General features: G+C 37.6%; 1 protein-coding gene across 4 annotated transcripts in view; it reads left to right on the top strand.

The window, feature by feature from the left end:
• PARVA (parvin alpha) overlaps positions 1-26,283 on the top strand; it is a 61,980-nt gene extending 35,697 nt beyond the window's left edge. For all 4 annotated transcript variants that reach the window (XM_021401793.1, XM_021401794.1, XM_021401796.1 and 1 more), the window contains 12 exons: positions 456-545; positions 645-715; positions 1,354-1,456; positions 3,669-3,809; positions 5,785-5,900; positions 10,823-10,881; positions 11,957-11,976; positions 13,304-13,365; positions 14,067-14,135; positions 15,750-15,851; positions 16,623-16,695; positions 20,146-26,283. In XM_021401793.1, the coding sequence (XP_021257468.1) occupies positions 456-545; positions 645-715; positions 1,354-1,456; positions 3,669-3,809; positions 5,785-5,900; positions 10,823-10,881; positions 11,957-11,976; positions 13,304-13,365; positions 14,067-14,135; positions 15,750-15,851; positions 16,623-16,695; positions 20,146-20,222 (983 nt within the window). In that variant the 3' untranslated portion in view covers positions 20,223-26,283. The remainder of the gene's footprint in view (positions 1-455; positions 546-644; positions 716-1,353; positions 1,457-3,668; positions 3,810-5,784; positions 5,901-10,822; positions 10,882-11,956; positions 11,977-13,303; positions 13,366-14,066; positions 14,136-15,749; positions 15,852-16,622; positions 16,696-20,145) is intronic.

The following is a 26,942-nucleotide window of genomic DNA, read 5'->3' as shown; positions in this document are numbered from 1 at the left end:
TGGTCTGGCAGCTCCTGCATGGATACATGGCCAGACCTGGCTCTTCTTAAGGAGCTATACTTGAAGCACCTCCAGAGCAAGGGTGACATAGCTGACAGCAGTAATCATTTCCCTCAGGTAAAATGATTCATTAGTTTTGAAATGTTGGGACCATTAAAATGTGAGTGAGCCTCTTAAAATTTGAGGACAACGGGCCTTATGCTGAAAAAGCTTTGAGGAAATTACATTGATTCCACTACCATTAGCCATGCTGCTCGAACAAGTGAAGATTTGTTAGCTGGGCTTCCCATTTTTGTTACCTATGCTTTATTGCCGTAATTATACCCAGTGGCTTATCTAATAGACTCGTGTTCTTATAAGGAAATTAATGCAATTAATACTACTTTTAGCAAGAGTAAAATTGCGAGTAAAATTGAATTGAATTTGACCGAGCTCTTCTTTTTTTTATTTCCTAGTATCTGAATTACAGGAAGAAGGAATGAATGCCATTAACTTACCTCTCAGTCCGATTCCATTCGAACTAGACCCTGAGGACACTATGCTAGGTAATTCACAACGATTTTACATCTCGACATAAAAGCTTGATGTAAAATAAAGTGTCATGCCTGTAATTGTTTCTGATGTCTTCCTTTTAAACCTTCCAGAGGAAAATGAAGTCCGAACAATGGTCGATCCAAATTCAAGAAATGACCCAAAATTACAAGAACTAATGAAGGTAATGAAAAGCATGTAAACACTCTCAAGAAAATGAAACTATTTTTAATGCTATCCTTGCCTCTTTCATTTGAACGCTTCAAAGCTCTATTTATATATTAATTAAACAAAACCACATGATGCTTACATCCCAGTGAACCAGACAGGTCAATTTTTGCTTTAGGTGTGGCACAAAGAGACTAACAATTTGGATTAAACTCCTGAGTCCTGATTCTCGGGATTCTCCTATTCCACCCTCCCAACATAAAATCATACTGACTTCCCTCCTAGTCTTTGTGATTCTTGGGATAAGAATTTCAGCAGGAGTCTTTCTTAGAATCAACTTCAACACCTTTTCATTCATGACAAAATATTAAGATGTTACTGAAATCAAATGACAGATTTCACTTCAGAAAGCAATGTGTCAGTTGTCTGTTTGTCTAGACCTTGTGGTACATCAACTCAGCCACCGTAGACGTGTCCTTCCAGAATCCTTCCTATTTTCTTCTGATAGTATTTCAGACTGATTGTATTTGAAATTCAAGCGTTGCAGCTTCGGTATTCTTTCTGCTCAGTACTTTCAACATTGTACAGAAGGACATATGTTTTAAATTGCAAATGAATAGTGTATAATTCTGCCAAATTTTGTTTCCCATATAGGTATTAATTGACTGGATTAATGATGTGTTGGTAGGAGAGAGGATTATTGTGAAAGACTTGGCTGAAGACCTGTACGATGGACAAGTACTGCAGAAATTATTTGGTAAGAAAAAATTTATATGCACGTGTTGGGTCACTTTGTCAGTAAGTGGTTCACTTGTTCCTGCTTAGGAGCCTTGGTGTCATCTTACATTTATGCCACTAAGTGATATAAAAATAGCATTGTGTTATGAGACCCTTGAGCAATAGGCTGTATGCACAGTCCTCATAGCTACGGTGCAATGTATGGTGCTCTGTAGATGATGAGAACAGCATAAAGTCTACCTGGGGTGCTAGAGGGTGCTGGGTTTCTTGTCTTGGCAGCAGAATTCACTCCAATTGAATTTATTATCTGCATATGTGCTGTACAAACTTAACAGTGTTAGAAGTGGAAAGTAAGTTTAAAAGCAAGGGTATTTTGAGTACAATGGTGGATGTTTTTAATCTGGGCTGGTTCCATACTGTAGTTTAGTCACATCTTGGAGTTCCTCTGAAAAGCTGGAATTTCTTTCTGATTTGATGTCTGGCTCTTAACATTACTGAGGTAATGATACCCAGTGGACTGCAAACTGAACTTCAGCTGAGAAGCAGATAAAGAAAAGAAACTGCTAATGCAGAGCTGGCATGTGCTTTTTCAACTGTTGGCTTGGAAGCTACTTTCTTAGTTATTACAGCTCATAAAGTCTCCAGTAAATTTCTTTTCAGTATCTTAAATGAATCTTGAAACATCATGTGAGCACTTCTAATAAAGACTACACAGACTATTCCCTTCTTTGAATGGTTAAGCTATTGAATATGTTGTGGTGGAATGGATATGACCCAGATTGAGCAACTGGATTCTTATGGGCAGACCTCCAGTGACTTCACCCAAACCCCCAAAAATGCAAATCAGATACAGCCCGAGTCTAAATATGTGTATAATGATCTGGCATTTATTGATTTCAGTGGAATCTTTTCCATTATCCTTGGCTCTTTGTGGATCAAGTGTGTGCTGAGACTCTGATCTTGTGAGACTATGCACAGACTGATTCATGTGGAGGCACAAGAAACTCATGGAGATAGCAGCTTTTCAGGTAGAATTCACAGGCTGGTAGCCCAGACTCGCTTTGTTTGGGAAGATAACGCAGTTGACGTCAGCTGAGAGCAAGATCAACTTTTACCAAACTTGATAATATATTCTTTTGTATAAGAAAATTGATCGGTGATCAAGCATTTTGTCTCTGATGTTGTTATAAGGAAGTTTTTATTGCTAAATTTTCTTCACTTCATAATAAATGGTTGTGAGGTTCCTGGCAGTTTTACAGAACATTAGCGTTATCTTTAATGGCAATAGTAATGGAGGTTGTTTCTCTTCCTGCATCTCTGTTAAATCCATGGATCAGTGTACTGGTCCTCCTGAGACAGGGCAAACATCAGACATTTTTTTCTTCTCAGTGTATAAATGATTTACGCATTTTTTCTTCTCAGTGTATAAATGATTTACGCATTTCCTCATTGCACATCTGTCTTTAGTTAATTTCATGCTCACACTTTCTGTAGTTTAACAGAGATACTACTTTTCAATTGATCTATCTGAACCATTACGCACTATTGTGTAGATCCAGTTCACACCAGGCTTTTATCCAGACTTAACTTGATCTTGCTTAAATCTGGTTGAAGCAAGCTAGTCTGAGCTGATATAAGCCAAGCAATCTAGACTGATTATTTACAGACCAAGTTGTCAAATAATTAAAAATCTACTGCAAATCTTGAGTTCAAAAGGGCTATGATTTCACAGAAATAAATTGCCCAGAGTTTTGGTTGCTTTTATGCCTCTAGAAATACTTGCTCTCATTTATTGGGTGCATCTTCCACCTCTGTGAATATGGTGCCACTTCACTTCCATTGTGTATGGACCAGGAAAATGTTAAAATCTCCTGAATCGGAGGGAGAAGCCATGAGGCTTGGACTGATGAAACAAATCTTAAAGTGGGTGTCTTATCTCTCCTAGGTGTGATGGTCTGCTGTACAAGCCAGTTGCATGCAGAATGCTCCCTATCCAGTAGCAATTGAAGTAACAGGTCTTACCTCTCAATCTAATGGGTTTTGCAACAAATTCTTACTAGCCTGTAGTGTGGCTATCTTTACAAGCTCAGAAGGGCAGAGCAGAGTGGTTCTATACACAAAAGCAAATAATTTTAAAACCAGGAAGTCTGATCCCTACTGAACATTCATCTGGCTACATGTGATGTTTTTGTGTTCGTTATGGAATTCACTGACTTTTTTCTTCACTTCAGAGAAACTTGAAAGTGAGAAGCTGAATGTTGCTGAAGTTACTCAGTCTGAAATTGCTCAGAAACAGAAGCTACAGACAGTGCTTGAGAAGATCAATGAAACGCTTAAACTCCCACCAAGAAGCATTAAGTGGAATGTTGACTGTAAGTTGTTTGTTTTCTATGCTGTTCCCATTAGTTGACAGCTGAGAGTTTATAGTTGCTATCTGGAATTCTTAAATACCTAACACTAAGGGAAAGCTCAAGCCTGGTATTTATGGTAGGAGCTACTCTTCAGTAGGAGGTAAGGGAAACGGAGAACACATGCAGTACACTCTGCTCTCCTTCCTTCTGCTCAGCCTCCAATTTAAACTTTCTTTTAAGGGAAATACCGTATTTCTGCTGTTAAGTCCATCTGCATACCACCTTAAGTTTTCTGTTACTAAATTGATTTCTTGAAAGGGGCAGGTATGTGCATAAGTGCTGAGGAAGAGGTAGATCTGGACACTGCATTTGTATAAGGTGTACAGCTTAGATATTAATATTTTTGGTGGTTTAGGACAAAATCTGAGCTACTGATTTTGATTACAAAACTCTCTTCAAGATTGGTGCTTCCTGTTCTGTTGTATTTTATGTGAACTTAGGAGTATCTACATAGAAATGATCAACACAATGGATATGTGTTGCGGAAAGCAGGCTATCAATACTATTGGAAAATTAAGCCCCTTACTCTTTCTGAGTTTTCACCCTAGTGAACACCTGGACCAGTATGTAGCAGTTTGCCTGTTTCCTATACCTGTCTTGAGCTGAAGTGTTTTGTGTCGCATGTTCTAGTCACGACCATTCTATGAGAGGGAGATAAATGGCTCCAGGGAGGAAAAGTGAACATTTGACATCACTGACTTTCCTCTTCGTGTGTTCCCACTGAGTTTCCTGTGCTCTTCTCTCTCCAGACTTTCTCTCTGTTTTTTGGGCTTTTTTTGGGATTCTTTTTTTTTTTTTCTTTTGCGTTTTCTGTTATACAGCTGGATACAGGGTGTTTGGAACAGCCCGATGATTTAACTTCTAGTTTTAAACTAATGTTTTACATGTGTTTTAGAGCTGAAGATAGACTGCAGCAGCTGTAGCCAGCTGTAGCACGCATCGGTGCTAGGCTGGCAGACGTCTTGTAGCATTCTGCTAAAGCACTTCATCCCCTACCACTGGCACCCCAGCAGAATTTGACAGTGATATCACATTTTATATGTATGATATGTGGTGAAATCTCTGCTGCATAGTTGAGGCTTGTGCTAGAAGATAATGAAGAATATGTGAGTGAATCTGATCTTGCCTTACAATGAAGTAAGGTAGTAGTTATTGGTTAGTTCATACATAAAATAGTTAAGTTCACTGTACTGTAGCTATCAAAGCTTGTTTTTGAATACTACTCTGAGGAAGACTATAAGTGGAAAAAAAAAAAGCGTGAAAGAATAATAAGAATTAGAATGAAGATTCATTTTGATGTCAGTGGTTTGATACTTGATTAAAAATTTCCTACAGTACAGCTTTTGATATCTTGTAAGTCATGTTAGTGTTAACTACCCATATGAAACCTGCTGTGAAAAAGCTTCAATAACAAGAACTGTAACAACTTCATGAGGAACGTTTGAGTCATTGAGTTTAGTAAGTTATTGCTTAGGGCTTCTGCCAAAACAGGCTCGTTTATTATCCTGCAGACTTTGTGACACTTAAAAATGAATAAGTGCATGTTATGAATACAAAAATATCTTTCTGATAGTCCATAAATCCTTATTGAAGTAAAGGGAATAAAAGGAAAGGCAAGGAGAATGCATAGGCATCGCTGAAGCTGTCATACATGAAATCTGGCTTTTGGATTAGCTTTAGATTTCCATCTACACTAGTCTATGGCATCCAGACATGTTTCAAAAACTAATGCTTTGGTGCTGACAAATATTACTGACTGGGTTGCATTCACATGACTTTTTGAGCAGGAGAAAATAAAGAAGAGATTCCCTAAAAGTGCCCTTGGCTCCAGGTGGGAAGAGGAAGAGAGTCCCATAATCCCAGCATCCTAAAGAGAAAAGATGCATGCTCTAGTAATGTTGCAGTTTATAACTTGTGCTTTTAATATCTATTTCAGCTGTTCATGCTAAAAGTCTCGTAGCAATACTTCATCTTCTGGTTGCGTTGTCGCAATACTTTCGAGCACCAATCAGACTTCCAGATCATGTGTCCATTCAGGTTGTTGTTGTGCAGGTAAGAGAGGTGTTAAACAGCTCCTGGAAGCATTGGGAAATTGAGTGAGGGTTTTTTCTTTTGAAAAAGGCATTTAGAGTTTCTGCTTGGGCATGCATATGTATGTCTCTTTGGCTGACAAGAATCACACGTGTGTCTTCCCTGCTGACACTGCTTCGACCACAGAAAGGCAGGAGTGCTTTCCCAGGTTGAATTGTGGCTCAGAATGTCATATTTTGATTGTGAAGTGGCCAGGCTCTGACGTTAAAAATACACGAAGCGTTATTATTTTTGGAATGCATTTACTTATCACCCAATATGATCTCTTGAATTACTGTCTTTCCCATTTTTGACGGTATTCTTACTTGTGTAGAGATTCAAATCATTCTTGGCACTGAATGATGAATTGTCACTGTTTATTACATTTAGATTCATGTGAGGTGACTAAATATTCTTTTTCAGCATCGTGCGTGCTAATCTAGTGTGATTACAGTGTTGGCTTTCTCATAAGCATGCAAAAAAACCTCATCAACTAAATCTTTTGTGTCAGTCAGTCTCCTTATTGGAGCCACATCCATCCAAACTCCTCATGTTATTCTGTTTACCATTTTGGTTTCCGTTGGGCTTGTACTTGCTCTATCCTGCTTGGCCTCTTCCCATTTAATTTGCTTTTCTTTTCCTCCAGCTAACTTTGTCTTTACTTTTCACACCGTAACTGTTACTATTTGTGTTTTAACTGATGTAGTGCTGAACTATCAGCTGCAATGAGCTATTTCTCAAGTATTGCTTTCTGAAAATAAGTGTCAAATTTGAGAAAGTAACTACTCTTTTTCCAGGATTCACATCAGACAGATTGTAATCTGGGAGGGAATCTGAAGGAGACTTTGTGGTAGACGTATCAGTGATGCATTCATGGACTGTCAGATTCTACTTGGTGGGTTTCTCCTCAGCAGATGACAGAGACGCTCAGGAAATATGCAATTATGCATCTGTCACGGTATTATCTAAGGGTCTGCGTCCGTGACAAGGGGAACAGGCCCGAAAGAAAAAAAACGAGAAAAAGATGAAGGAAAGAAAAAAAAAATTGCCGGCGATAAGGGCCAGCCCCCGGGTGGTCCGGTGGCTAAAGCAGCGGAGAAGCCGCGGAGCCGCAACCTGGGAAGACAAAGGGAAAGAGGGAAAAAGAAAAAAAAAAACAAAACAGCGGCACCAATCTGAGGAGGAACAACCAACTTTACTAAATATATCAAAATGAGGCTAGTAGAATTATATTAGAGAGTTTACAGGCTGAAAATCTTACACAGTAAACTGCAGGAGGACCACGTGCTTTCTCTGCCGGGCAGGAAGGAACAGACCCCGTGTCTCCCACGCGGCTTCCCCACCCCCTCTAACGCAAAGACCCCTGGGGAGTGCACCTCCTCCCCCTCCCCCTCAGAGGGCCACACCAAAAAAGGTAGTTTGCAGTAATCAGGGAATTAACTCTTTAACTGCCCGTACCTTACATGATGTAATGATGTGGAATACCGACAACAAAAAATCACAAAACCATAACAGCATCTAAGGCTACGGAGGAACATAATTCTCAAACATTTTCCTGTAGATATTATAAATATATTTATCATCCTGGTTTATCACACAGTTCTACGAAAAACAACTTACGAAAGCAAAGGTGGAACAGCCAGGACATCTTTGGGATATGAAGCTAAAAAAGAAGAACATTGTAGTCCTTAAATAAAGAAATAGATCTTGCATTTTGCTGTCACTCCATGTGTCCAGACCAAATTCCCATTGAAATCAATGGACATAATTCTCCTCTTGTTTAATAGGCTAATGTAGTTCAACAGCAAATCCACTGAATTCAGTAGAGATAAACCAGTTTAAAAACAACAAATAGTGGGAGAATCTGGCTGAGCGCTTTGCCTCTTAGCTACACAGCTGTAGCTCAGGCACCAGCAGATTGCAGAGAGAGCAGTTGCAGCAGAATAACGTCCAAGCTGTGTTGCTGAAGATGTCACCCTGCAGACCCAGTCCTTGATGAAAGCCAATCAGTGGAACTCCAAGGCTATGCTGATTCCTATTAAAAGAGGGTGGGGGCCAGTATTCTTACTGCAATTGCTTGAGATATTTTTCATTTCCATTTTATGGAGGGTGTTTTTTTAATTTTTATTTTTTAAATCCATCTTTCATATCCTGTGGGATTGGTTCTGTATTGTTCATCATCATGTACCCTTTGAACTCAATGAAAATTTTGATCAGCAATCATCAGAATGTGAAACAAATTTGATGTTCAGGCTTGTATGCCTGATGATCTAAACCCTCATACATTCTGTAAAGTAAGGTTGTGCCTAGGGAAGCTCAACAGGCTCTGGTAGTTGGCTTTAAATTCTACTGTATACAACTGATAAAGGGAGTAGGAGAAAAAAAGAAAAATAAAAGAGCAAAGCACTTTGAGGAAGTCTTTAAGGAAGACTACCTTAATTCAGTTATGATTTTGTTAGGTTTAGAAATGTACCAAATCTTGTTGGCTGGATGTAGCTTACTGAAATAGAAAGATATTTCTGAAACAAAAAATCTGCTCATGCCCAACAGGTAATCAGCACAGTTCTTATGAAAGCTTCTGTTTCCTTTGGCTGTTCTTTAAAAAAAAACTGTTAGCAATGAGAGTGCAATGAAATATGCCTGCTAAGCAGATTTGTGAAAAATTGGCACTTGGATCTTTTGTAGCTATTTTGTTATATTGCTCTCCTTTCCTTCTAGACTGACAGAGTGAATAACTCTAAACAAAGCCCAGGCTTTGTTTGATCTTTTCTACTGAAACGACTGAGAGAATTTGTGGAGACCTGGATGTTGCTGTCATTTTTACTTTTTTTTTTTTAGTTAATTAGTTATGCCATCCTCGAATGGTTAAATGACAGATTATGTAATGTTGAGAGTGTAAGAATGCGTTTGCAGAACAGTCAGGGGCAATAAAGCAGCTGGCCCTCACTTACAGGAAACTGATTATGTACAGCTGATGCAAAGCAACATGAAGAGACCCTTTCCATTTCTAGACATTCTACCTAGCTTTCAGGTGATTTTTGTTTGTTTGCTCTACGTTCAGCTACCAAATTCAAATGATACGTAAGTAGGAAGATCTTGGCCTTTTTAATTCATTGCTCATTTCTCAGTAATTTTCTAATAGTAGGTTGAGGTAGAGAGTTTTTAAAGTGCAGTAGAAATATGGGCATCAGCCTGCACAGGGAATGTACTTAGACTCGTGTTTCTGAGGTTGATTCTGTTTGTTATTGCTGGGTCTTTTTCAGGAGTCTTCCTAAAGTAAAAAGCATCATAGAATCCTCAGAGTTGGAAGGGACCCTCAAAGGTGATCTAGTCCAACTCCCCTGCAATGAACGGGGACATACACAACTAAATCATCAGTATAGGAAAGTCTATCTTGACACATACTAGACAAGCAAGTGTCCAGCAGGTGCATCTCATATTTGGGCAACCTGGAAATTCCATTTGTGTTAGTAATTTTTTTTTTTTTGTCAACAAGAGAATTAAAATGCAGAATTCCTATTCATATTAACACTTGTTATCAAATACCCTCCTCTTTCAGTCTGTAATACACTGGACTCCGCTCTGTTTTTATAATGTTTAAAGTTACTCCTTAAAAGTGTTTTAACCATAAGCAAGAGATTTAGTAACGGAGCTTTAAAATATATGAAGGAAACCCCCTGAAACTGTACCACCTGTCTAGAAGGACAATTCAGGTTATTCCAAGTACCAGTCTGAAGTGACCAAGAGGGTGCTGTGTGTGGCTTTCTTGAAAGCCTGGCCAAATCCTCAGGACATCATTCACCCAGAGCTGCGTCTGGTTGGGGCATGTATTATCTTTTCCAACGCAGGGAAGAGCAGTAGCTCCAGTTTACATGCCGTGAAGGATTTTTCCAAATTGTTATTCTCCTTTTCTTTTTTTTTTCAACGTAGAAGACAAGTCTGGGACCAGCATAAATTTATTTTTCTTATTTCCTTGTATGGCAAGGAGTGAAGAATCATGAATAATTGCCTAATGTCTAGACTTTACATGCAGTTGTCAGCAATTGCCTGGCTTTTCTTTCTGTATTGCAAAATGTTGCTAATTCCAGTGAATAGAATTAACAGAAAGAACACAAAGAGAGGCAAAACATACGCGTGGTATGTATGCCACTACCAGATGACTGTAGTCAGCGTCCTGGAAACAGTGTCAAATTTTTTTCAACTACTTCATTTTCCAACTGACTCAAATTGCTACCATTTGAGTTGGCTTCTGCCATTTTGTGCACAGCATCTAGACACAGGTTTCTAAACACTGGATATGAAGGACTTCTCACATGGAGCTAAGGCATTTATTAACACCATGATGACTAGGGTCTGGAGCATGCTGTAAATGGATTGTCCTCCATTCTGGTTTTCTATCACAAGCAAATAGAGCCCTTTTTGTGGAGTGAAGTCAGGAAAGGAAAACACCGAGGTGAAAAAGAAGTGCATGAGCAGCAGGGCAGAAAGAACAAGTAGATTAAGGGCAAGGTTTTGCCAGAGATGAAGCATGGGCACCGTCTGCCAAGATATTCATTGAAATATAAGGTTTAATTCAACTCACCAAGATATACATCCACTAAAGTACTTACATATGCGTTTAAGTGTTTCAAATATCTTGCTGAATTGGGGCCTTTAAAAGAAAAGTGAGTTAAGAAGGATGAAGAAAAGAAATACTTCCTTCTACAGGTGGAGTTTCACGTTTCTTCTTACTGTACAAGAAAGTTTTCTGAAATACTTCCAAGGTAAAATAACTTATTACTGGAAGTTTGCTTAAAAAAAAGCAATTCTTATTTTGTAGATTTCTTACCTGACGATGCTTGTAGATCACAAATACGTTTTTACTGTACCCTAACCATTAAGATGTCCTTCTTTATTTCTTCCAGAAACGAGAAGGAATCCTCCAGTCTCGACAAATCCAAGAGGAAATAACTGGTAACACTGAGTATGTCAACACCGCTTTTGCCAGCAGTTCAGTAATTGAACACAGATGCGTCTCAGAAATTCAAGCATTTGCTGATATTTAGATTTTGGTATTGGGGTCCAGGGAAGATGATGCATCAGCCAGTAATTGTATTTTAGCCTTTGCAAGAGCTGCAAACATGCATCTAAAAATACAAAAGGGTGTGGAATACAGAGCTGGGGAACTAAAAGCAGGAGACCAAGATAATAGAGAAGACAGAGTGAAGATATTCAAAATCTCTGTATTTTCTATTTATTGTTATTTACTTCTATATTCATTGTATTTCTTACTTATTATTGTATTCAAAAGGCCTTCAAACATACAAAAATACGTCTCATTCTTTTATGTAGGTATTTATTTGATAAAGGAGAACTAGATTATTTGAAATGCAATATGTTCTTCTATTTTTTGAGCTATTTGGACTTTGGGGATGTAAAAAATGATAGTGGTAGTCCCTGTGTGTGTCATCTCACCCAACAATTCATAACAGAAAAGTTACTCCAAACCAACAGCATGTAGTAGAAGAATAGAAGGGAAGAATATCCTAGTTCCCAATAGATTGGAGAAAATTCAGACTGATGACTTTTAATTAATCTTTATAGATTTATTTATGCACAGTATTTATATGAAAGAGCAACTGGAGCAAAATGCTGTACTTATTAGGAATGTAGTCCAGGCATTGTTCTGGCTGGAATTGCATTGCAGGTGTTGTGATAAATGCATTTAAGGCAAAGGAAAGCTTTTCACAAAATCAACATGAAAATGTCATCTTTACTGAGGCAAGGTATGTTGATTTGGTGGTTCCGCAGTAGGAAATCTGAGAACTGGCCTTCCTATGAGACTTTAGTGAGTCCAGGAGATATTATACTGATTTACTCCAGACTAATCCAGAGTCTCAGCTGGAGTAACTTGATGAGGATTTTCTTAATCCCATGAATTTCCTCCAGTTTTCACCAGGCTGAAGATCTGACCACATACACTGTTTTATTTTGCAGCACGTCTGCAAGTGGATTATGTATATAACTGTTTTGTTTGTTTGTTTTTGTTTTTTCCATAGGGCATTTTCAGGAAGATATGGTAAGTTCATTTGATTGCTATCTTTTTCTTAAGTCATCCAAAGAATACATTATTTCTGGAATGAGTGGTCACTTTGATTAATCTGCAAGGAAGTAGAGGATTTCTAATTGCCTTGGGAAATACAGGAGTATATCTGCCACAGACTGTTCTGACAGTTAACAAAGGGATAAAAGCATTAAAATCAGTGTGACCATCTTTAAAATGCATTTCAGTACTTCTCAGCACATCCAAGTTTGCAGATGCTTTATGGTTTATCCTCCAGAACATTACTGAAATAGTACTAATGATCATAAGCTCCCAGCATAATATGAAATGATATCTTACGGTAAGCACACCAGTGAACATATTGGCATTCTTGCGTCTATTACCTACTTACACCTTAATGACTTTGGGTCATTATTCAGCAGATTTCTGTGCCCGCTAAGTCTCGTGGTTAGTACTGAGACTGGCCAAATGCATGGCCAACACAATGCAACCATCTGAGGGGCTTAGATGGACACCCACATTTATTTCTTATATTGTTTCAGTCGTTGCCTTACTGCTGAGTTAAAGACTGGAGGCATGACATTTTCCCATGATATCTGAGAGCAGCCTTACTTCCTATAAAGCCTGCCTTCTACAAATGCCTTTGGATGTACTCTTAGCATTATTTTTAATTGAGGAATATGAATATAACTTTTTGTTGGGTCATTTTCTGTCACTCTTGTGGTTGTCCAAATGACATTTGCTCTTTTTCTTTTTTTTTCTCCTTCAGAAGTATTGTTGTAGACATTTTACTTTAGGTTGCCTGTCCTGCTAACCATGTCCTAAACTGCTTATCAGCATGGTCCAAAAACATCTATACAAAAGATTTCTTTACAGCTATGTAGTTGTAAGCTTGCCTGAGGTGGTTAGCAACACAGTGTAGCAGTCAGCTGAGCGATATATGCATATTGTGGCCCCTGGGGAAAATTTTCCTCTGTAATAACTCCAGATGTAAAGTCATATTCTTCAGAACAAAATAGGTTTGTTACTGAAGCTCCCTGCATTTGGCTGTTTAAAGTTCAATGCATAAGCATTCTCTTTGCTCATTTTTGAGAAACAGGGTTATTAAGTAGTCCAAATTGTACTTGAAAATAGTGCTTTCTCTAAATAATAGAGAATAAGTTATAAGCAGCCTGAAGCAAGAGAGAAATATGCAAAATATATAGTACTTGGAGTACAAAGAGACTGTATTGAAACATTTTATTGATTCTGTTGCCTTAAACAAGTGTGTGCTTAATTAAGTGTTTATCCTGTATTTGGACAAGTGCTTCTAAGTATATTAACTTCTCTGAATGTTTTTCAGAAAGAGATGCATTTGACACGCTATTTGACCATGCTCCAGACAAGCTCAATGTAGTAAAGAAGGTTGGAAGGATTCTATTTTAATAAGTATAACGTGTGTCTACATGCTTGTGTGTGTTTGTGCGGTGTGTGTGAATGTATATAATATAAAATAGACATCATTTGCATACATTAAACACAATTAAAACTTAGGCTGAAAACAAAAATAGAAATTCATTATTATAATGTTTCTTTTTTATAGTATTTAGCAACATTAACTTAACTTTGGAGCACAAAAAAAAAAAAAAAGGTGAAGTTATGAAAGTTTCCATCAAAAAGCAGATCTCACAAAGTGTATTCTGATTAAAACCCAGCTGGGTTGATGAAGTTTACTGATGCCGAAGAGTATGCAGTTTACAAATGCCAGTAGCCTGACCTGGAGGATTTGGGCTGCTGTCAGATTCAAGTGCAGTCCAGTTACCCACTTCCCTACAATCTGCTGCAGGATTTCCTTCTTCTTCTTTTTTTTTTTTTTTTTTTTTTTAAGCTGTTGTATTGTAACAGTGAATTTTTTATTTACATACATCATGTTCATTTTATTTCAGTTTATCATTCTTAAAAAAAAATAAAAATCTTATTATTCAGTTTTAAAACTTAAAAAAAAAAAAAAATTGTACTGCAGTCTCCTTGCTCATGCAAGTTCTCTTCTGAATGGAGTACATACTCTGTGCCTGGAACAGGTGCCCTGCTGAATAGGCCTTCACTAAACTGTTTTCACGTTTCAGACTCTCATCACATTTGTGAACAAGCATCTCAACAAATTGAATTTGGAGGTCACTGAACTGGAGACCCAGGTAGGATTTTATAGCTTTTGTTGAAGGGGAGGGTCACTTGCACTGTGTAATGCACTATGCCCCCAGCTTTATACAGAAGTGTAACTGAATTGTTATTGATCAGGCTCTGAGATGTTATTTCACTGCGAAACCCTTCAGTTTTAAATATATTCATATGAGGAAAACCTTCACCAATTAAGCAGAGAAATCGTAGGAGCAGCAACAGTTTGGTACTTCAATTAGCATAAAAATTAGTTAGCAGATGCTACCTCTTGGGTGCTGCTAAGTGCTTTAAGAAGAACCTGTGCCTGTTTTGATCAGGAGTGCTCTGTCTGCTTGGTTTGATACAGTTTCAAGATGAACAATTGTTTCCTGCCTACCTTTACAGGAGCAAGTAATCTCATGGGATTACAATGACTCTATTCAGTGAGATGCATTCTTGAGACAGAGCCTGCTCAAGTGTATAGGCAGCTGTACAGTTGAGCTGCAGGCTTGAGTGTGCCACAGAAATAATGTGGTGCAGGGTCTTCTTTTTCTTGTTCTCAGATGCTAAATTGGCTAGAAAAAAGCGAAAAGCTTTATTCTGTGGTATTAACAAATCCCTACATGAACAATTGCAGCAGGAGGTCAGACAGGAAGGATGCTACCCACGCTAGAAGAAAAAACTGGCGTATTCACGACTGGCTTTATTTAATGTCTTGATATGTGCTATCAAGAATCTCTGGTTTATTTGTATACCTTCCACTCTGATAGAGGCTTTTTAAAGGTAAAACTGAGTTTTAGATGGAAAGGATGTGTAAGGGCTATGTGTGAATACTGCATTGTTTAACTTTAGGAAAAAAAATGTGTTATTCAAATGTGCCTAGAAACACCTTAAGCATATATCCAAAACAATACTCCCAAAGGTGAGAGATTGTATTTCTATCAGTTGAAACAAAATAAGCTACCTCAGGAAGAGAGAATGATAGAATCAATTACATTGGAAAAGACCCTTATGATCAAGAAAGGCTACCACTAAACTATGTTCTTTAGCACCACATCCTCTTAAGTACCTCCAGGTACGCTGACTCCACCACTTCCGAGAGCAGCCTGTTCCAATGCGTGAACATCCTTTCTGTGCAACAGTTCTTCCTGATATCCAATCGAAATCTCCCCAGCACAACTTGGGGGCATTTCCTTGTATCTTATCCCTCGTCACCTGAGAAAAGAGACTGACACCCACCTCGCTTACAACCTCCTTTCAAGCAATAGTTTACTTCATGGAATCTCAGAGCTTGATGACGGTAGACTTAATGCCACGGGGTTATGAGTGAGATGCCTTTAACAAAGTCTCATGAATGTTACTATTTTTTAGATTGAGATGGATGTGTAACATGGAAATTATAATTCTTTATTCCTTTATTTCCTTCAACATGCTGAATTTCAGTGCAGTCATGAGACTGCACCTTCATTCTGCATTTCTCTGCTTGGAGAGTGTATGGTGTTTGATAGCTTGAAAGGTGGTTGTTCTGATTTCCTGCAACAGGCAGAATAGAAAACAAAGACATAGATCAAAGTCACTGACCGTTGCTTTCTACAGGAACTTTATTCTGTGCGTGTACTCAGAAAACATACAGAGAAATGTCTTTTTTATAGTTTGCAGATGGTGTGTACTTGGTCCTGCTAATGGGTCTCCTAGAAGGCTATTTTGTTCCTCTTCACAGCTTTTTCTTGACTCCTGATAGTTTTGAACAAAAGGTAATGAGATTTCATTTTTCTCTTAAAAACAAGAGCAAAAAAGAAAAAAGAAAAAAACACCCAAGCAAACATACCTACTGTTACAAGGACAGTACTGACTTTTCTGTATGGGTTCAGTGTTAATAGCTGAAAACCAAAGAGAACAGGGCTGCACGGGTAGCCATTTCCAAGCATTTTTCAAATCTCAGTGTTAATGCTTATTCAAAATAAAAGGGGAAATTATATCAGTGATAGGGTGTCTAGCAAATATTAACTGATTTTGGCAACCGTTGTGTGATATGGTCATTGAGCCAGTCTAACTGTTGATTAAGTGTATAAAAATTATACACTAATTGATGACAGGACTAATTTTCTGAGCCCAAAATCGAAGAATTTGACGTTTCAAAGGTTTCATATTTTTTGAAAGCATGAAGCTATATATGTACTGTGTATCATATTAAGAATGACCATTACCCTGATGTCTGTTGCCATCCAAGCAATTCAGCTATCTAAGATGCATGCTGCATGAGCCACATGTTCCAATTTATAAACTTGAGGTATGATTTTTTCTATGTGTAATGTTAGTTCACATGCTATTTTTCCATGACTTTTGTATTTCTGAAACACCCTCACCACCGTGAAGAAGAACAAAACAATGAATCGTCTGGATTGATATATGGAATCCTGATTTTTTTTTTCCTTTCCAGCATATAGATCTGCAGCTTTAAATACATCTTGTTTTGACCTTTTTTATATAGATCATAATAACAACTACCTGTATCATATTACTAGGTCCTCAATGTATCCTTTGCATTTGAGCTAATGCAAGATGGTGGATTGGAAAAACCAAAGCCAAGACCAGAAGGTATCTATTTTATTTTTTTTTTGTATCTCTTTAAAAAATATTCTGTTAGATCCAGATCTTGTAGGGTTTTGTTACAACTTAATAAAGGTTAAAATGTTAACGTGGTGGAGAAAGTCAAGGCACATTTTGAAGTGCTCAAGTAACTGAAGGTGAAGGTTTTGTTGCTGACCTTAGCAGGACCAGGATTCCACTCCCCTTCACTCATATAAATACAAAATTTAAATCCAGCTTTTCAGACTGTATAACAGACCCTTGATTCCCTGTGGTATGAAGCACTCATATGGTTTCTCTTGTTCTTGCCATGGAGGAGCTGGATGTGCAGCTTTTCCCAATGGTGTTAGCTGGGTGCTGCTGTTACCTACCGCAATAACTAATGTATGTGTTTTCAAGACAGTCTTTTCCTACCATAATATTGGATCATTATTTCCTCAAGAATGGTTAAAACTGATGCTTAGACTTCTAATACTAAGGACACTGGAGATTCTGGCACAGTGAATCAACTTCTGCTCTGCTCTGCTCTTTTTCCATCCCTCCTGACCTCCAAATCGTGACAGCAGCAGGCACATGCAAAGAATTATGTCTCAGGACTAAGTCTGTGCTGCCTATGCATTTAATCTGCATCTACTCAGCCTGCTTTTTCACTTCTTTTGATTGCTTCACAATCATGCTTTACTGCAGCAGTGGTGACTATGTCACAAACTTCTATGTTTGAAATAGTCAAAGAGAGGAGAGGGAAATAGTGAAATCTCGAGATCTGAGTAAAACAGAGAATATCTATGATCCCTTGTTCCCTGTGGGGGTTTAAAATTCTTATGGCATTTAATTCTTGGGGTATTTATTGCTTCAGGGGACAGCTAATTTTTCCAGTATAAATCAAGCTATAAGGATATTTCAGCATATATAAGACATTTCTTGTGCAATTATTGAAATGCTTAATATGAAACTTCCTGCCCAATGTGAATGGAAAAACACTTCTGTTTTATGTGTTGTTACATTGGGCACAATGCCCATACTTAAAATTTCCAGTGAGAAAAGAGTATTGAGAAGAATTTTACCCCAAATGCATATACTAAATACTCTTTAAATTCCTACACTGTTTCTTTGAGGTTCTTGAGGAAAAAAATGCTGAAAAGCGCTTCAGAATATGAAAAACATATTTCGTGGAAAAAAGAATGTGGCTAAATAAATGAGTATGAAAACCAATGATTTTTATGGGGTCAACAGTTTATTTGGCTTATTTGCAATATAATTGAAAGAGTATTAAAAAGCTTTCCATGACCTTTTACTTTAAAAATGGCCAGAACATTAATCTACTGAGTCTATAACAAATTCATGTGCAGTTTGAGCTTTTCGGATTACTTCTTAAAACATGTAAATCAAAGCCAAACTTAAGTTCCGCTTTTTGAAAATTGTAACCAGTAAAATGTTATACATGTCAGTCAAACACAGTTAGCGATGGAAATAACTCTTCTTTCTCTGGGAGCACATTGATTTTTACTGTGGACCTTTCTCTGGAATTCTGGTCTAGTGATGGAATCATCTGGTAATTTTCCAAAGACTTGTAAATGTATCTCTTCATTCATTTGAAGTTCTGTGTTAGGAAATTGAAGTGCAGCTTGCTTCTGGCATGAAAGAAGAAACTTCCCGAACCACATACAAAGAGTATTACAAAGTATAACGTGATGTTGTGGGACAAAATGCCTTTCCTGTCGCTTTTGGCATTTTCTCTTCCTTTTGTAGCAAGCATTTTTTTGTCTGATTTACTAAGAATCAGAAAACTTTTTGGCCTTGATTTCATGACCATGCATAATCTCATCAGGAAATACAGGTTTGTCTGTTTTCAACCTTTATCCATGGATGTCATTTTGCCGTGTGACTAATACGTCAGTTGCTCTAAAAGCAATGTCTTCTATTTATTTCCATAGAAACTACAACAGTTACAAAGAGCACAATGACACTATTTGACAGAGAAAATTCTCAGCTACAGAACACTATTTTTCAACATAGTCACCACTATTAGCTGTGCGTTTTTACTAGCGATGAACAAGAGCCTGCATGCTGCGCTTGTAAAAGTCTGCGCCAGTGGAGGTGACCCTCTGTCACCACTGCTGAAATGCTTCTCCCACTGCCTCGCTGTGGTCACATCCGCTCTTTGGTCTCCATACACATTCAGCAGGTGTCAGTGAATGTCAGTGGGTGAAGTTTTTTCCACTTCAGTGTCAGGCACCATTTTCTCAGACTGCCGCTCTGCTGCCACCTGTCACACGGCAACAACACGTAACAGAATATTGGCGGGAAGATTCAAACTCTACTGTCATCCCACCAACATCTGCCTCTGACACTGTGGGCCAATGTAATAAAATAGGATGCATTTCTTTAAGAGCAGCCCTGGTGTCTTATGCCCTTCACAGCATGGCTTGGAACAGCATGCATAGCTTTGATTGAATTCATTCTTCAAAATATAACCCCCTCACCATCTGTGAGAAACATCAGCAAAGATGAATATAATGGTAAAACTGGTAAAGTCATCTGGTGATTACATACGCAGTTTAATGGGTTTCCTTGGAAGCTTTGAAAATAGTGGGAGTATGCACGCCATCAGCTTTACACCTTCATGGCTGGTTCCAAGGACCAAAGTTAGGAGACTGAGTTCCTGTACAGTCAACAGAAAGAAAAGAGCCTTTCTGTTGGGCGATTCCTAAGTCCCTATTTGAGATTAAATATCCCTTGAAGCGCTAATGTAGCCTGCTGCAGTGGTACATGTCAGTTTGTTTTATAGATTTCTTGTGAAATAATATTGACTTTCTCAACAACTTCCCTTGGAAACAGCAGGTATTCGTTAGCTTTTTGTTATGCATGAATCCTTTACTTTAAACGTTGAGTGTCTAAGGACTGATTCAGCCATGTACATCAGCTTACCTAATGCATTTTCAGAAACATCTTCAAGGGGTGCTTATACACCTAACTTCTTTAGATTATTTAGAAATTTTAGGTTTGCCTCTAATCGTCTTGACAAAATTACGCCTAGTAAAGGAAATTGCAGCCCACTGTCCTGCAATCCTTATGTAAGAGAAAAATTATATTTGTTACTGCTTGATAATTTTTTTGAGATTGATACATTTTGGCCACAATTAACTGAAGATTTAGTCTTGTCAGTATGTGTGAAACTAGGTATAATTTTTATCTTCTGGGCCTTTAAAATTTGGTTGCATTTCTACATCAGCAACTTTAGGTATTTGTAACCCTAGCTAAAAGTTTTGATTTTTGAGTTGATAATTTAAAAACTGCTTTATTTGTATTTCTACTCTTTTTTTTTACTGTCTTTGTGATTCCAATGTTTACTAATATGGATATGAGCAAAGAAAGGGAATAGAAGAATGAGCACTTTTTTCTGAAAATGTTTTGGACTTATCAAGTTACTAATGATTTTTTCCTTGTCTTTTTTTCTAGATATTGTAAACTGTGACTTGAAGTCTACACTGAGAGTACTGTATAATTTGTTTACCAAATACAGGAATGTGGAGTGAAGAATTCATTTGGAACATAAAGAAAACATCATAACTAGCGCATTTTTCACCAATTTTCCCTGCATCTTTACCCTAGAAGGAGCTAAACCATTTATCTGAAGAATCTTTAATTGACTACTCTTGCACAACTTTTTCCATAGTGGGTTTAAAGCTAGGACTATGTAAAACTAATACAAATTACGAAAAAAGTTTGGGGGAAGGTATTTGGATACCTTCTGGGAGAATCCATGTCTCAGTAATAACTCTGTCTCTACAGTTTTGTAGTAGGTGGAGCAGCAATGAAAAAAAAAAAACATTTATTAACTTCAGCTGTTGAAACCAAACATAGGAAGTTTCTGCACTAAGCATTGACTTCAGTGTTTATTAAATATATCTTTCCTAATCTGGGGAGAGGAAGAATACTTTGCTGTCCAGGATAAAATGATTGCATTCAAATTCTAAGAAATGTGCATATGGAGAAACAGTGAAATACTCTTCTTCACATCAGAGCTGAAAAGAATAGACTTTCTCAAGCACTTAACCTGATTAATTTGTATTTTCAGTGCAGTTAGGCTTGAATTTTATGGGTACAAACTGAAGTGGCTATTTTTTTCTTCAGTCTTATTATAATGTGATACTCTTCTATAAGTACTTAGTAGTGAGCATTCCACCTAAGTGCACGTTGCAGCTTAGTTTTGTTCATGAAGGAGATCTTTTGTTGTTGTTGTTGTTTTTTCCCCCAAGTACACATTTTCAGGAAAGCACACCTGTAGTATTTTTATTATTAGCATAGTATTAGAAAGTTGGCTTATTTTTCTTTTTCCAACTTTTAATAGATGGAACATAGAATTGCCAGGTTATAAGTTTAGATTTATTACTAAATAGAATTTAGAATCTATCCCTTTGATTTTATGGTGAATGAATTTTGTTGCATAATGTCCACCATAAAAAATAATACTTATTTTCCAGAAACATTCCTCTTGCCTTTCAGCTACAAAAGCACTGCTTTTACGTGGGTTGCTCTGAAAGTAATACCTCCTATTTATTTCCATGGAAACTACAACCAATACAAAGAGCACAATAACAGAATCACAGAATCTCAGTGGTTGGAAGGGACCTCAAGAGATCATCGAATCCAACCTCGCTGCTAAAACAGGTACCCTACAATAGGTTGGACAGATAGGCATCCATAACACTATTCGATAGAGAAAATTCTCAGCTACAAAACACTATTTTTCAACATAGTCATCACCATTAACTATGCATTTTTACCTGCAATGAATGAGAGCCTGCATGCTGTGCTTGTAAAAATTCTGCACCAGTGGAGTTGACCCACTGTATCACAGCTGGTATGATGGTGTCATTGCTAAGAAAATGTGACATGCAATCCATCTTTGATCGTCTTGAACAGATGGAAGTCAGAATGCACCAAATCTGGACTATATGGTGGGTGAGGTAGGACGGTCCAGTCAATATTGGCAATGTGCTCCACAGTCTTCAAACTGGTATGGTGCCTAGCATTATCGTGTTGCAAGAGAGATTGCCATCTTCTCTGGCCTGACCCTGGATGTTAGAGCCTTCAGCTTAGTCGGTGTTGTAATGTAGCTGTCAGAGTTGACTGTTTGTTCGGGTTCCAGGAAATCTGGAAGACTCACCTCTTTCCTATCCCAAAAGACAGTGCACATCACTTGACTCATGTGGACTTTTTCATTGATGGGGAATTCACATGTTGCTACTTCATGGACTGCTGTTTTGACTCTGGCTCATAGTGGTGACCCCTAATCTTGTCATAGGTAATGATGCAATCCAGGAAACTGTTACCTTCAGCCTCGTATTGGTTCACTAGGTCCTGATGAAGCTGCATACAATGGTCTTTCTGTTCTTCTGTGAGCATTCATGGGACCTAGCTGGCACAAGCTCGGTGATACTCCAGTGTTGCCATCATCATTTTGAATGCGTTGAAACCAGTATTCAGCTCCGTACACGGTTCCCTGGTCACAATCTGCTGCCTCTTGTGGATAAGCGGATTGAGATGCAAGCATCAATGGGTGTCAGTGGGTACCATTTTTTCCACATGGAATAATTCAGTTCCCCCCCTTTGCTTCATCCACACTTCCATGTCAGACGCCATTTTGTCAGACTGTCCCTCTGCTGCCACCTGTCACACACAACAAAATATGATGGAATATTGGTGGGAAGGTTCAATGTCTACTGCCACACCGCCAGCATCCACCTCTGACGTCGTGGGTGAGCATAATAAAATAGGAGGCATTACTTTTGGAACAACCATTGTAGATCAAAACTACTCACATCTGCAATGACTCTGCTGCAGTGTAAGGTTGTTTGGTCATTTTATGTGTCTGTAAATAATGCTTTTTTTTTAATCATGGCCAACGATAAGCTGTTATCAGTTTTTTTTTTCATTTTTATCAAAGACAGGAAAGAGAAATGAGAATTGATTCTTTCCGTAGACTGCTGTCAAGCATCAGTTATGTTTCCATGAAGAAGCTCTAGAGGCTGCCTGACACAAGTATAAATCGTCAAAAACTGCACTGATATAAGCTGAGAAGGAAACTAATCATGTATTAGACGTCTTCATGTCAGTTCTAGCTACTGTCTTAAGAGAAGTGTTCCAGCGCACCGCGGCTTCTTGGGTTACTGGGTTACACAATAAGGAAAAAAAATCCTGAGGCAAAAATTATTGGAAATTTGTTTAGTGTAGAAAGGAGACTTTGAATGTCATCCAGTTATAGTAGAACTGCTGTAGGTGAAAGGGCAGGCAGTCTATCAGCTCTTGAGACTGTTCATCTGAAGAAATGCAGTACTGGCAACTACAGTTAGTAACGGCTGTATGTTAATTACTATATAAAGCATAACATTTTTTTCAATTTTCAGGGCTTTTTTTTTTTAGTTAGTGCTTTCCAGTGCAACATTAGCTTAAAGGGAAGACAACAACTGCATTCTGCCTTCGGTGAACAATAACTAATGCTAAATAGCAAGATGATATTGACTTGTGCTGGAGGGCCACAGAAGTTATTCTGCAAATAAATAAACCTCAGTAAGTAAATATCAGCTTTTGCAAAGGGAAGTCAGTATTTGGTTCAAAGGATAATACCTGGATATTCTCCAAACTCAGAAATTGTGTTCTAAATGTCTTCATCAAAACATTTGGTTACCTCTATGTTTTTTAACTGAGTTTCTGAAGTTAGAATTACAGAAAATAACAGTTATTTGCATTTTCCACGAGGTTAATTACTGGATGTTTTTACCTCTGTGAAAATGAACATTTTCGTTATATCTTTAATATTTCTGATCTTTCTGAGAAGCTAAACAATAGGAAATAACCAAGCATTTTTTTGGAGGAAAATGAGATGGGGCTTCTCATGTATAAACCAGCAGCAATTTCAACATAATTTACTATTTAGCACGTAAGTTTTCCATTTGCAGAACTAGATAATAGTAATTTTAATAGTTCATTAACCAATGTATGATGTTTTTTCTGCAGATCCTGTTCAGTTGAAACACTCTTTCTCATCTCAGCAGTGCCATAATGTTTTGATTGTCCTTGTTTTCAGGAGTGCACTTTCTGTAAAGAGGAGATTTATGTATGTAGAGCAAAAAGGTTAGGAACCATGAAACTTTTTGCTTGAACTTGAAAATACGTATTCCTGTGCTATATTGGTATAACTTTATTGGAGATTTTGAAGTCTATTCTACCTGTATTTTCCAACTTAAAAATAGTAATAATAATAATAACATAAAACTGAGATAGAATTGTGAAATCCTCATGCTGAAATTATGTTATGCAGAACCATAGAAACATTTAACAACATCCAACCTCTGCACAAATTCCCGTCCTATGTTAAGAATTTATGTAAGTTTAAATTGCTATATAACCAAGAGAGTCCTATGTAAATATAAACCCATGTGAAAATTTTAACACGTTCACACAAAGAGTGTATGCTGCCGGGTAGGAGTGGGTCACTGCATAGATATAACAATGTAGATTTAAAAAGCTATCAGATAAATATGAATTTAATATACAGATTATATCTAATATTTATTGCTTTGATACAGAATATTATAGAAATATAGAGTACTACTGTAGATAGTTGGCTCTTCAACAATTGGTGTAGGCCAGCACCTTCCTGCGGGGAAGTAAAATGTTAAATTAGTTGGGCTGTATTCTGCTGACATCTATGATGCTTTTATTCTCATTACACAGCAGTGTATGTCAATGTACAAATGGATACAGAATTTCCCTCGGTTTATGTTAGGATAGAAGTTGTTTAAGTTTTAGGTCAGTCCCAGTTTTATTTATGATTAGTTTAAAATTTGTTTAAATAGATCCAAATCAGTAGATTTAGCCAATGTAAGTAAGATACCAACAGTCGCCTGGGGAGGCCTGTTTCACTGATGACTGCAGAGGGAGCCTGTAATCTTGAGGATGCTGTCTGGCACTTTGGCTGGGTTTCTAATCCCAGGCCACTGCCTTAAGAGCTCACGGTGGTTTCCAGGTGTCCTCTGGCAGACCAGCGTGTTTGAGTGTTGTGCTCTGTCACATGAAGGCCTGCAGGCAGCTGAGCCCACTGGAAACCGCAAGATGTTAGCCTGCCTTGAGGAACAAAAAGACAGTAAATACTTCTGTTGCTGGGGCATCATGAAACTGCCGAAGGAACTTGAAATTCATCTATTTGCCATCACAGCCAGGTTTGTTTTGTGGTTGGAAGTGGGCATTCCCTCCCTATCAGTGGATTCTGTCAACCACACAAAACTGTTTTTTTGGTGTTTTTTTTTTCTTTTTCAAAAAGAAGCTACAGATTCTTAGAGTATGTCAAAAAGTTGTCATTAAAATGATTATCTAAAATCCTACCGTTTTGTGGTCAGCACCTTCCAGGTTTCTTTCGAAGCTGACTGGCATTTAGTTGCCATCAAGAAGAGCCCCCAGAAAAAAAGGTATCAAAGGAATCCTTGTGTAATTTCACCTGATAATTTCACCTCGTCAGGCTCATGATAGGTTTACTCTGTGTTGACAGTGGACCAACTTGCTTGTTGGCACATAAATCAGTGGCATTAGATCAACAGAGCATTTGGTCTTTTCTGTTTATTCAGGGGGTTACAGTATTTGGGAATGGTTTACATTCATGCAAACTATATTGACTGACCTAAGTGCTACTTGGTTGACCCTAGTTCTTAGTCATTTTCATAAAGTATGTTTTAAAATTTGTATCTGTTTAATTTTGCAAACACCTTTCTGCAGCCCATAATATAAAGCAGAATGGCTTTTAGAAATGATGCAGTTTATTTCATTAGAGAAAGATAAATATGATATTTAATACACTGTATTTTAGCTTTAGGTCTAGTTTCTGTTGTTCTTGTCTTATAAATCAGCCATCGTGCATGGCCTGTGTGCACGTTAAGCTCTGAGAAAGAGAACAGTGCCTTGAAGACCTCTTGCAGGATTTTCTGCACTGTTACCTACTAGAGTTTTAACATATTGATATGAGAAGTGTGGATTTTCTCTTTACAGTTGATGGCCAAATAAAGGCAGAATGAGTCCTTTTTAGAAAGTTGTGATTAGTTTTATGTATCTTTTTTTTAAAAAATTGTATCACAGGAAAAATGAAAATAGTGGCACCAAAATTACAAAAGTAACGTATACCTCAACACCTACAGATTTTCCAAAGAGCTTTTGAGTCATTTGACATTTCTAGGGATAATGTTTTGTATTCTGATGATATTTTCTGTGTGCCTATTTCTTTTAGTAATAATGAGATATTTTCCTGTATAATAGTTTAATGCTACACACTTTGCAACAATGTTACTGTCATTTAAATACAAGTTTCTAAATTTTAAGTGCAAATACAAGAAAAAAAAAAATATTTGCAAGATTTGCTTTGCAAGGTATCTCCCAATGATGCTTAGTTTAAATTAATGTGTTGCCTTCATCAGAAGTTAGTAGCTTTCACAGAATATGTTTTATGTACTCTGTAAGTAAGCAACACTCCACTGCTCATATTTCCTGTGGCTTTTTTCTGAAACCTTTGTTATCATGCACAATAAAATATCACCTGAAAATCAACACTGTATGTTATTTTGGGGCTGAAATATTTGACATGTATGAAGAAAAAATCAGAAAGGCTCTATGGTTTTATGTTCTTATAGCTTCCAGTCCTCTCTGTGCATCCAACCTATTCTCAGTTACATCCCTGTGGGTGTACTCAGTGTTTATTATTATTTTCTGTGGAGGCTGGTGACAGCTGAAAGTGGGTTGGCAAAAACAGCCATGTAAACATATGCTTGAACTGATTAACGGCAGCAGGTCAGGAAAATGCCATATTTGACTCAAAACAGCAAAGTATGCCTTTGCTTTGATGTTGCTGTGTTGAGCTCTTTAGGTGGGGTTTTGCAGCTGGCCATAGTGCAGTTTTTTTGCGAGGTAAATTTACTGATTTAAAATTGAACAAAATGTTAATGGAATGTTAAAATAGTCAAAATTAACTTGTGTATTTCAGAAAATAACTGCATTTAAGAAGCTTTTGACACTGTTTTTTTATGAACATATTTTTGTTGTGGTCCTTTGATGCAGGAGCTTTAGTGCAGAACTTGGAACCAGTCAAAAATGTAGGCATGTAAGGTGCCACAGGTGAATGTTTTTAGCCACTGAATTACTGGAATGAATCCAGAAGCAGTTGTTTGATCTTTAGTCTGCTTGTAAACCTGAAACTACCAAAATGACCT

This window comes from Numida meleagris, chromosome 6 (genome assembly GCF_002078875.1).
Source record: "Numida meleagris isolate 19003 breed g44 Domestic line chromosome 6, NumMel1.0, whole genome shotgun sequence".
Taxonomy (NCBI): domain Eukaryota; kingdom Metazoa; phylum Chordata; class Aves; order Galliformes; family Numididae; genus Numida; species Numida meleagris.
The sequence above is the reverse complement of the archived record's forward strand: the minus strand, read 5'-3'. Positions and strand labels throughout refer to the sequence as shown.